The sequence below is a fragment of the Leishmania infantum genome, chromosome 10, assembly GCF_000002875.2.
Source record: "Leishmania infantum JPCM5 genome chromosome 10".
Taxonomy (NCBI): Eukaryota; Euglenozoa; class Kinetoplastea; order Trypanosomatida; family Trypanosomatidae; genus Leishmania; species Leishmania infantum.
Genome location: NC_009394.2, coordinates 420,675 through 431,891, shown reverse-complemented (window position 1 = coordinate 431,891; position 11,217 = coordinate 420,675). Strand labels below are relative to the sequence as shown.

Sequence of the window (11,217 nt, the reverse complement as noted above, 5' to 3'; positions counted from 1 at the left end):
CCCCACTGAAGGAAGCCCCCCCCCTCCCTCCGTAGCCGGCGCGAGTTTCACTGGGGTGATGTCGTTCCAGCTGTCGAACGCTCTTCGTCCGATGATGGATGGTCACTCGCTGTGCCTCAAACCGTGGAATGGTAAATCGTGCGAGGACCTGCACCACCACCATCACCTCCAGCCTCTCAACTAGTGTGTGTCTGTGTGTGTGTGTGTGTGCGTACGGCTCCTCCGTTCTGCACGCTCTTTTTTATTCTCGGCCTCCCTCCGCCCCCTCCCCTCCCCGCACACTCACGCGTACCATGGGTGCCGCCCTCACATGCATCACTACATGCGTGCAGTGGTCAACGCCAGTGGCGCATGGACGCACAAACATACACACGCACACATACACCACCACTGAAGGGCAGATTGTGCTCGTCACCGCTTTCTCTTTTTCTCGCTGTGCTTCGACGCTCTACTCGCCATCTCGCTCCGCTGCCACCTCAGTCACACACCTCCTCCCTGTCTCCCTGTCTCCATGAACGGGCATGGCCCAAGCTGCTCCGCCATTAAAAACGGCGTGGAGCACCGCTACGCACATGTGAAATGGTTTCACGCAGTGAACTCCCAGGCTGCGTTGTTGGATGCAGCGCGGGCCATCGACCAGATGTTTTACGACAAACGCGAAGGTGGGGCGCGAGGCAGCGAGGCCAAGATCAACCACGGTATGCTGGCCGACAAAAATGCCAGAGGCAATGGTGGTGGTGGTCGTGGCAACGTCGCAGTTGCCCACGGCTTCTCCAATGCACCGGCGTGCACCGCTATCGGTATCGAGGCGGATATTCAGTGGCACCCAACCCTGGAAACGGCCATCATGCGGCGTGACCCCCTGCCGTCAGCGGTGGTCGACGTGTTCTCGGGCGACGGCGACGGCAACAAGGATCGAAACGCACACAATGATCGTTCCCCAGCTGCTAAAACGACCGCGGATGCGGCGGAGGACGGCACGCTTCCACTCGAGGCGTTTCTCCAGACGTTGGCGGAGGCAGTGAAGGGGTGGCGGCAACGCGCCGCCTTCTTGGCCACAGCGCCCGCCCGCTCCCCAGCAGCTGCGCCGCCTCTGCGCGTCATCGTAAGGCTCCACTTTGAAGCGCTCCCGGCAGCACAGCAGCTCCTCACGCACGCCGAGGCGCATACGTGGGCGGGCCTTGAGGAACTATGCTGGCAGCCCCACAGCGAAGGAAGCGCAGCGGCGGCCGTGTCCGGTACTGCGCGCCAACACGCCTCACTCTCGGTCATCGATCACTCAGCCGACGCTTCGGCGACGCCATGCGAAGCGCAGCGACAGCCGTCCATGCCGGTAGCGTCGCATCCTCCCGCAGCTGTGGCCATAGAGCTGTGGTGGAGCGCCGACGTGGTCGCGCAGAGCGGGGTCACCCCGCACCCCTTGTCCTTTGCTGCGGCCCCGGCATCTGTCGTGCAGGGTCTCATGGCGCGAACGGCCCAGGTGCTCGGCCCTCGCGTTCCGCTTGGCTTTTCTCTTGGTTGGGTCCTCTGCCCGCGTGCCGTGCCGGCTGAAGTGCTGGCGATGACCAAGGCCACTGCGGCGTCATCAACCACTGCCTCAGCGACGACGGTGATGCCGCAACCGCGATACGTCTTTTACAGCCTCCTCGAGGATGCCGCAGCCATGAAATCCTTCCTGGACGGCCTCTGGAAGGAGCTAGACTCCTCTGTGCACCGGCACAGCAATGGGGCAGCTGTGGAGCCCGGCGGAGGCACCGCCCTGTCCGGCATCGTGGGCAGTGAGGGGATGGAGAAACGCAGCGACCAGGCGGTCGTCAGCGCGTCGGCGCCACCGCCAGCATCACGCCTTGTTCGTCTCATCACGTTCACGATGATGTTTGAGAGCGTGTTCGCCGACGTGTACACAGCAAAGGAGCGGCAGCAGGCCTTCGAGTGGTCGGTAGCGGCCACGGCGTCCCTCAACGCGGCGGCGAGGAAGGCAGACGAGACTCGCCGTGTCGCCGTAGCCGTGCTGGAGCACACCACGAAGCTCTTCAGTGCGTCGCACGTCACCACAAGTGCAACGATGAAGACGCGCATGAGCAGCACGGCAAGCAAGGTGGTTGAGACGGAGCAGCTCGAGGAGGAGTCGCTGAAGCACGCGGCGGTCCCAACAGCTGCGACGATGACACCATCGGGCGATCCGCGTGCGTTTCCAACCTTTAGGAAGGCTATCCGACCACCATCGCCCGCCCCCCTGGCCGTCGTGTCGCCCGTTGCGCAGCCCATGTCTTCCATTAAGATCGATGATGATGGCGCGTTTCAGTTAAACGTGGACAGAGCCGCACGCGTCTTCTTCCCCTGTTGCAGCATCGATACCTGACGAGTGCCGATGCAACGAACGTCGCTCGCGCTTGCGGCTGTGTAGAAGAGGGAAAAAAGGGGGTGGATGCTGAACAGCCTGTAAAGGAGGGGAGCGGGCTCAGCGAGCAAGGCGAGGGCGCTGCCTTGCACGACGCACTCACAAACCGGCTCCCTCCCATCTCCCTCTTCCCCTCCCTCACTCACACACACACACACACCGAAGCACTGATGTACGCATTCCCTATTTTGTCTTTTGTTTCCTGCGCATAAGGCATGCACGCAGGCATGCACACATACACGTCAGCGCGTTGCTGTGTGTGTGTGTGTGTCCCTCTCTCGGCTCTCTGCACATTATCTTTCTTTGTCTAGTTGCTTCCTCCTCTCTGCTGCTCGCTGCTTCGGCGTACTTGTTGCTGCTGTTTTTCCTCATGTATATATATATATATATCTGTGTGTGCGTGTGCACCTCGATGGACCCGTTGCGCCGATGCGGGATGGGGGAAGGTGAGTGGGGGGGAGTGGTACAAACTTGCCCACAGACAGCCGCGTGCGTGCATGCGCACGCAAGCCCGATCATCTGCCGAGCACAACGGAGAAAGACGACGGCGCCTTCTCTAATCTCCCCCGACTCGCTCTTGTTTGCTTTGGGTGCCTCTCTTGTCCTCCTCTCTCCCCCTCCCCCTCCTCCCCTCCACTGCTGATGCCGCTGCTGCATCAGCGTTATCTCCGTGAGCACTTGCGTTCGCTTCATTTTCTATAGCGTGACCTCTCTCTCTCTCTGCCTGACTTGATTCGGCCTTCTCCTTTCTTTACATGCGGTGTCGTCGTGCACCTCGCCCTCCTCTTCCTCTCTGCCCTGCCGCGGCACTCGCACGTTGGAGCTCGTCACATTGCGCGGTCAGCCGCTTTTCGGGAGCCTCGCTCTGGTCCCTAGTCTGCGCTGGCTCCAGGCTCTGTGCGTAAGCAGGAGGCGTTAGCCAAGCGAACAAGACAGAGAAGGGCCGGTGAGTGGGAGGCGCAGAGGAAAAGGAGGAGAGGGAGAGCATGGCGGCATCGCGATCAGCTAAGTAACTTCATTGCTGTGGGCTCTCGTGTACGTGCGTCCGCCTGGTGCCGAAGGCACATATGTTACGGTTCTATCTTTCTTTGCGTAGGCTTCCGAAAGGGGCGTGGATTTAGAGTGGCGTGCGCAGTTGCCTCCCCACTTGCCCTGCTTTTATTCCCACCTCTCTTGCTCTCTCCGCTGCGTCCGAGGCGGCGTGAGCTAATCACCTGGTCGCCGTCTCCACACTCGCAGACACACATCATATTCGATACGCACTTCGCCTCTCTCGATGGCATAGTGACGCCGCTCTTTCCTTCTCGCCCTCCCTCATACCCCCAACTTCTCCACAGACAAGCACACGCACCCACCTTATGCAGGTCCTCATGCCTCACAAAAATATGGTCCTCCGTTCTCTCTCTCTCTGCATTTGTGCGTGTGTCTGGGCCCATTCCCTCGTGCGGGTCGTTGCAAGCTGGAGATTCGGCCCAATCGATCCTCGATGCCCCTCCCTACCCCCTTCGCTCTTTTTTAGCGTAGGCCTCTCCTCCTCTCCCCTGTCGTCCTGCTGCGTCCGTCTGCCATACTGCTCTCCGACGGTGCGAGCACCTTGCGTGCTGGCGCGCATGAATACAGGCGCGTGCACACGCAAACTATCGTCCCCATCATTCCCCCCCCCCCTCCCCCTTACCTCTCTGTCCCCTCTCGTCCTGCCCATCAACGCTTCATGGCCCACTCGTCACGGCCGTCCTCTCGCTTTTTCTCTTCGCAGTCCGCATCACTCCGCGCACATACCTTTCTACGTACACAAACTCGTCAGCCTTCCCTCCACCCCACCCACTCCCGCACCACCATGTCCCGCACCAAGGAGACCGCCCGCGCGAAGCGCACCATCACGTCGAAGAAGAGCAAGAAGGCGCCGAGCGCGGCGTCCGGCGTGAAGAAGTCGCACCGCCGCTGGCGCCCGGGCACCTGCGCGATCCGCGAGATCCGCAAGTTCCAGAAGAGTACGAGCCTGCTGATCCAGTGCGCGCCGTTCCAGCGCCTGGTGCGCGAGGTGTCGAGCCCTCCGCCCCCTCTCCCCCCCTCTTGTGCGCGCGTGATGCTTCCATAGAGTCTTTTCTTTGTTGTTTTCCCTCGACGGCACTTTATCGTGCTCCGTTCATCTCTTTTCTCTATTTGTGTGCGTGTGTGTGTGTGTGTGTCCTCGTTCCGAGTCCAGAAACAAGCCTGCGTCTCTGTGTGGGGGCGAGGGGTTGGATCGGCCAAGTGAGCGGCAAGGGGAAGTGTGTGCGTGGCGCATGCATGCATGCATGCATGTGTGTGTGTGTGTGTGTGTGCTGCGCTGGGTGTCGTAGCTGGGAGCCGAGTCGCATGGGCTTCCTCGAGTCCGCCTTCGAGAGAGGAGCTTCGCAGACGATGTGTATGGCTACTCACGCCTCCCTCTTCCCCACACGCCGTCCCTCCCTCAGCCCCTCTGCAGGGTCGTGATCATCAGCAAAACACAGGAAACACGACAGCAATGCCATGATGAAGGCGATATAATGCGTGTGTGCACGATGCGAATGGCAACCGATACGACGTCCCTTGTGGTGGCACGTCACAGCCGGGTGCGTGGCGAGTGTGTACGTCTGCATGTTTTTCTCTTCCGTGGCGCGTTCGTATCTGGAGAAAGGCATCCGGGGCGTTGTGGGACCGGCAAGAGCTTTTCGTTGGCGTCTTGGTAGCGAGAAGGGAAGGCAGCGCATGTGCGGCTGTGGTCCAACTCACGCGTCTGCCTCGGTCACTATGCGCTTTCTGTCACACGTACTTCTCCCTTCTGCATGTCCGCTTCTCAGCACGTTGCATCTGGGCCACAGTCTGTTGCGTGCAGCGCATTCCTCACACGTACTCGTCGACGGACACGAATAGCAGCAGTTGTTTTTTGTTCGGTGCACGCGCACGCCTAAAAGCACGCACACGTTGCATAGAGACGGCGTACCTCAACGAGTCTTTCCTCTACAGCCGTTCGCGCGTTTGAGAAGAAGGGGGGCGTGTATGGCACGCCCTGCGACTCAGGCATACGTACGCGCATACACCAACAGAGTCTTACGCAGCAGCCTGCGCGCCCTCCCACACACACACACACACCACGACGCCCCTGGCGCACTTTTAAAGACGAAGGGTGGCGGAGAAAGGTCCTCTTGGTCGGCGACCGTTTCGGCAACGATGATGCGCTCCGTCTCACCAGCGACCGGGGTGGGCTCCACCAGCGTCAGCCAGCATGTAGAGAGCAAGCCAACACTCATGCAGCGTCGTCAGCAGCAGGGGCAGCCCTTCTCGAGTGGCGATAGGGTGCATCGGCCTGCGTCCGCGATGCCGCCAGGAAAGATGGCTGTCAGCCGCCACAAACTACACCCTGCGTCCGTGGCGTCGTTTAGGAAAAATACTTCAGGCGAGATGGCCTCCATCTGCCAGCAGCTTCACGATGCGCTGCAGCAGCAGTCGCGCCTAGAGCTGCAGCGCCAGCAGCAGCTTGTCCAGTATAGGCGCCAGCTGCGCACGCTCTGCGATGACAACGCCACCCTGCGCAACATTATTCAAGCCGGGGAGAGACGAAAGCGCGATGCGGAGGTGGCGGCCGCGGCGGGGCTCGTCATGCCGACTGGGGCCCGGGCACACACGAATGGTGCGCCGAATGAGCCGGCGACTGTCACCGAAGCCGAGATGGAGGCGCTGTCGCAGCGCATCAACCTCGCACGCCGGCGGCGCAACAAGGTGCTGCATGAAATCAAGGTTGACGAGGCCGCCCTCGACGCCGAGGCGAAATTACAAGAGTCTCTAGCGGAGCAGGCGCAGATCGCGCTAGACCCGGCCAAGCTGCTGATGGGCGCCAACCGACCGGTGTATCTGCGCATAATGCGGCTTGAGCAACTCATCAACAAGGTGCTCTCCAAGCAGCGCGTCGCTGGCGTCGTCTTGGCCAACTACCGGCACCATCTGGGCATTCTCTCCACCGAGGCGGCGCAGTACGATGCGCAGCAAACGCTGCTGGAGAAGGAGTATGCAGACCGCCACCGCGATCACCTAAAGCTTCTCCAACTTTACGACACAGCGCGTGCGGCGTACGCGACAGCCGTCGAGGTCCTGCAGGTCGTTCAGAGGAACGCCTCGCGTATGTGCACAGCAAAGGAGAAGGCGCTGCAACAGAAGCGGAGGGAGGTGGACAAGGACCTTGTGGCGACGCAGCAGCAAGAGCGCCGCGCGGTGGACTGGCAACAGCAGCTCGAGGAGGAAACCCAGATGCTCGAGTCCGCAGAGAACACGAAAGCGCAGCTGGAGCAGCAACGCATGAACTCCCACGCGGCCTTGACGGTGCTGCAGGTCACCAGTGCGTCGAGGGAGGACGGCACCGGCGAACCGTCCACCGGCACGGATGAGCGTGTCGCTGCGTACGAAGTGGCCTTCCGTGACATGATGCGAGTGGCGAAGGTCAACACCCTTGATGCCCTCGTCGAAGCCTATCAGGCAGAGATCGAGCAGCAGTATCGTCTGCAGAACAATCTAACCTACGTGCGAGAGGCGCAAGGGGCGCTGGAGCAAGAACTGCAGCACCTGCGCGAGCGGGTGAAGCAGACAAAGTACTGTGTTGGTGCCGCCACGCGACTCGCGACGGAGAGCACCGTGTTCGACGCGGCGTCAGCCATCGTCGGCACGGCGCCGTCACCTTTGATGGAGCGCGAGCTGCAGACGTTTGTGCGAGAGGAGAAGGAGTCCTTGGCCATCCACGTCGGTGCCAACGAAGCGAACCAGGCCCTCGTCATGGAGGTGGCGGAGCGCGTGAACCACTTGGCGGAGCTGGTGGCCGACTACCGCGCTGATGTGCGTGTGCCGTGGATCCAGTGCACCGCAGCGCTGGCGAAGCGCTCCTCGACGTTGCCGCTGCACGTTGCTGTGTTGGCGCAGAAGCTTCTAGCGTTGGCAGCAGACGCAGCCGGGGAGGCCGACCTTGGTCCATCCTCTACCCTCTCCTCCCCCGTCAAGGACGCGGGGCAGGGTGAGGGTGCTGTGCATGACGACAAGGACAGCACCTCAGCCGCTGCAGTGGTGTCCTCGGTGCAGATTGTGATACCCGCCAACAACCGACGTGTCCCCCTGGCATACGAAGGCGCAGGTGGCGGTGCGGGTGGGCCAGGACCCAGCGGCCGCCGCGGGAGAACGGCAGCCGATGTTGCCGGTATCTCCTCCTCCGCTGCCCGTGCGCTGCTGCACCCTCACGGAGCCGGGCCTGGCGGCCGTGAGGGCGGTGCGTTGGGGGCCTCCATGAATCAGCGGCGTAGGCGTTCGTCTGCTGCGGCCGGTGCCGGCTTCATCGAGAGTACGGAGGACGAGGACGATGTGCGCTTGGCCGTGGTGGCGGCGCTGCCCCCACCCGGCGGCCGCGTGCTCGACTTTGACGGTGCATCAACGGACACGTCGGAGCTTCATAGCGGGATTCTCAACGGCAGCGACGCCGGCGGTGGTGCTCGTAGCGGCGGTGATGGGGCTGGCGGCGACAGCGGGAGCTCACATCGCGCAGCGGCCGTGACACGCGGTCGCCGTCATTTCTCAAAGTTGCCACGCCACATGGCTACGGCGGGGGCAGCAGGTGCGCACCAAGCCAACGTGCAGTCGCTTGCGAGGGCAGTGGAAGACGATCAAGAGGACCCGCTGCGGCGTGAGGAGGTGAAGCGCATGTCGGAGCTGATCCGTACTCGCCAGAAGCTCGAGGCAGAGAAAGATTTGCGGCGACTTTAACCGAGGAAAAGCAGGGGGACGGGTGTGTATGTGTGTGTGTGTGTATGTGGTTGCGGAGAGCGGGAAGAGAGGACATTGAACGTTCAGCACCTCCGCCCTTCCCAGCGCCGCTTCTCCTTCCGTTATCGCCTCTGTCATTGCCACCGACATCACAAGCGAGGCATGTAGTCGCGCACCGCATCCTTCTCTCGCCCACCTTCTCCCAACGCACCACGACCACGACTGTGAAGGTGAGTTGAGGGGGCGGAAGGCGGGAGAGTCTTGACAGAGGACACGCAGATGGCGCTGGCGTTGTTGTGAGCGACTCTGCGCGCGTGTGGCTCTCTCTCACTGTCGTGCGTAGACCACGTCAACGAACATGTGTGCACCTGCGCACGGTGCAGAATTTCATAGAACTGCAGTGTCCGGGCTGCGAGAAGGTTCGTGCTCGTGTTTTGCTCGTATGATCTTTATGCTTTGGACTAATGCCCGTGAACTGACCGGCATGGGCAGGCGCAGTGTGCGGGAGTCGGTGGGGGTGGGTGGACGCGCGATGCGTTCGTCTCACTGCCTCTCCCGTCTGATTCGCTGCCGTTGCCAATCGATGTTGAAGCCTCTCCTCGGCCCCACGTGACAGATCCGGCGCAGGTGCAGTCGTTGTTAGCACAGGTGTGTATATTCCTGTACATGTGTGAGTGTGTGGCCCCCCCTCCGCCCTACACTGCAGTCCTGCTCTCTAGCCCTTCCATCCTTATCGCACACCTTATGTGTCGTCACTAGGCGTGCGTGCGAGCATGGGTTGGTGGTGTTCTCCATACCTCATGCAGTCGCTGGACGCTCCAGTGCAAAGTGGAGGGGCGTGGGGGCGGGCGGTGGTGGACAATCGCGTGATGGGCGTGAAGCAGCCACGATACACCCTCACGCCTCTTCCTTCCCTCGTTTTATATAGGTTCCTTCTGCCATCATGTATGCCTGTGTGATAGAGCGCCACGATCTCGCCAACGTGTGCACCTGCAAGGAAACGAAATGTGGCACCTCTGCGTGCGCGTGGGCTGCCGCAACACCGGGAGACGGCCACACGCTCGCCTTGCCGCCCCTACACCGTGAGGACCCCCTGCGCCATCCGGCTGCCACCTCCCCCCCCTCCTCCCCCTACAAACACCAACACCACCACCCCCATCCCTATCCTCTCGCTACTGCCCAGATGGCTTCGTCATTTCTCCCTCGTGCTCTTTCCCACTCCCGCCCCCTTCCGGACGGCGCGGATAACTGTTGGCGTCTCCACCAGGCTGGGGCCCTTCCGTCGCTTCTCTTCCCATCGGCGCCCACGCTTCAGCTGCTTATCCCCCTCCCCCTTCCCTTCCCCCTCCCCTCTATACCAGCACGCAAGCAAACGCAAGATGCTGAGTAATGTGCCAGAAGAGTCTGAGAAGCTGGTGCGAGAGGTCAGCGACCTCGCAGAGGCCTTCATCACAAATCTGAAGCGCGGAAAGCTCGCCGCCGCGCGCAGTGGCGAGGAGAGTCTCTCCACGGCGGCCGCAGTGGAGATGGCAGATGTAATGTCGACCATCGTGCGTCTCTTCCAGAATGCCGAGAAAGACCCGCACAGCACAACAATACAGCTGCTTAAGGCCGGCTACCCGGCGGCCGAGGTGGCGAGCATGCAGGTCAGCCGCCTTCTCATTCTCGTTGCTCGCACCGGTGATGCGATGCTGCGAGCACAGTTTGCCACGCTCTTTCTCATGAACGTCACGCGTCGCGTGCTTTCCATCGTGCGGGAGTCCGCCGCCAACAGCAAGGCCACCGACGCGGAGCTCGAAGATGAGGCCAAGACAATACTGAACGATCTCGCCTCGGATGACGAGGCAGCGGTGGTTGAAACCCCTGCCGACACTAGTTCGAGCTCCAGCAACAGGTACGGCATGGACGACTCCGCAGATCCGGCCAACCCGTCCCTGTCAGCCAAGGGCATGAAGCCGGCTCTCAAGAGGGATACTCTCGTCTCTCAGCCTCTCCCTCGCCGCGGACTCTCGGTGCGCTTCGCTGGCACCTCCAACAGCTCCGAGGAGGCGAGCGGTGGCCACATGCGCCAGCTGCAGCAGCACAGCACGTCGGTGGCTAGTGACTTTGGGGGGCCGCTGCTGCAGCACACCGGCTCGATAGTGGCGACGGAGATACCGGGCCGGCAGCTGCTGAAGCGCGCGCCGAGCCGCTGTGAGCAAGTGCTGGAGGCGGGCGGCGGGGAGATTGAGTTCCCGGTGCGCATGGAGATCTTTTACCAGGACGCCCTGGACGCCATCGACGAGTTCAAGCGGGAGCTAGAGGGGATGACCGAGGAGCTGTGTCGCCGTTCCACGCGGCAGCTGCACTCGTCGGACACGATCATCACGCTGGGGTGCAGTCATACCATCCGCCGCTACCTGCTGGAAGCTGCTCAAGCGGGGCACCACTTCAAAGTCTTCATCCTTGAGGGTGCACCGCTGCCGGCGCAGGCGACGCAGGAGTTTGCGGAGGCGCTGTGCAGTCGCGGCATCACTGCGCAGCTGTTGCCAGACAGCTCCGCCTACGTGGTCATGAGCATGTGCACCAAGGTGCTGGTTGGTGCCGAGAACGTCTTGGCCAACGGCGGCATGCTCGCATCCATCGGCACCCACGTCCTCTGCGCCGCTGCTCGCCACTTTGCTGTCCCCGTGCTGGTCGCCACCACAACGCTGAAGATGTCGCCGTACTATCCAAGCGACCAGCTGTGCACGCGGCTGGTGCGCATTGCACGGTCGGGGGCGCAGGAGATGCCATGGTCGACCTACGGCTCCCCCGAGGATGTGTGGCCCTCGCCGTTTGGCGTCTCCGTCTCCGACAGCGGCCGCCGCTTGACCATCCACGCCCCCGTCACGGAGTACGTGCCGCCCGAGCTCATTACGTTGTTTTTAACTAACGACAGCGAGCTGTTGCCCTCGCAGATCCACCGCATTGTGCGGGCGAACTACAGCGACGCAGATTGAAGCCAGCCTTGGCGTGTCTCGGTTTTGGTTTTTTGTTTGTGTGTGTGTGTGTGTGTGTGTGTGTGTGTGTGCAGA

The 11,217-nt window shown here is 61.9% G+C and overlaps 4 protein-coding genes across 4 annotated transcripts; all 4 read left to right on the top strand.

Annotated features, from left to right (window-relative positions):
• Positions 1–511: 511 nt before the first annotated feature.
• LINJ_10_1060 (hypothetical protein, unknown function) lies at positions 512–2,362 on the top strand (the record flags this gene model as incomplete). Its single annotated transcript, XM_001463715.2, has 1 exon — positions 512–2,362. One exon carries the CDS (start codon positions 512–514, stop codon positions 2,360–2,362), a length of 1,851 nt encoding a protein of 616 aa, XP_001463752.2.
• Positions 2,363–4,238: 1,876 nt separating this feature from the next.
• On the top strand, positions 4,239–4,499 carry LINJ_10_1050 (histone H3; the record flags this gene model as incomplete). Its single annotated transcript, XM_001463714.1, has 1 exon — positions 4,239–4,499. One exon carries the CDS (start codon positions 4,239–4,241, stop codon positions 4,497–4,499), a length of 261 nt encoding a protein of 86 aa, XP_001463751.1.
• A 1,241-nt stretch (positions 4,500–5,740) lies between these two features.
• Positions 5,741–8,161, top strand: LINJ_10_1040 (conserved hypothetical protein; the record flags this gene model as incomplete). Its single annotated transcript, XM_001463713.2, has 1 exon — positions 5,741–8,161. The coding sequence occupies one exon, from the start codon at positions 5,741–5,743 to the stop codon at positions 8,159–8,161; it is 2,421 nt and encodes an 806-aa protein (XP_001463750.2).
• Positions 8,162–9,540: 1,379 nt separating this feature from the next.
• On the top strand, positions 9,541–11,142 carry LINJ_10_1030 (putative putative eIF-2B GDP-GTP exchange factor; the record flags this gene model as incomplete). The annotated part of the gene is made up of 1 exon (XM_001463712.1): positions 9,541–11,142. The coding sequence occupies one exon, from the start codon at positions 9,541–9,543 to the stop codon at positions 11,140–11,142; it is 1,602 nt and encodes a 533-aa protein (XP_001463749.1).
• Positions 11,143–11,217: the final 75 nt, after the last annotated feature.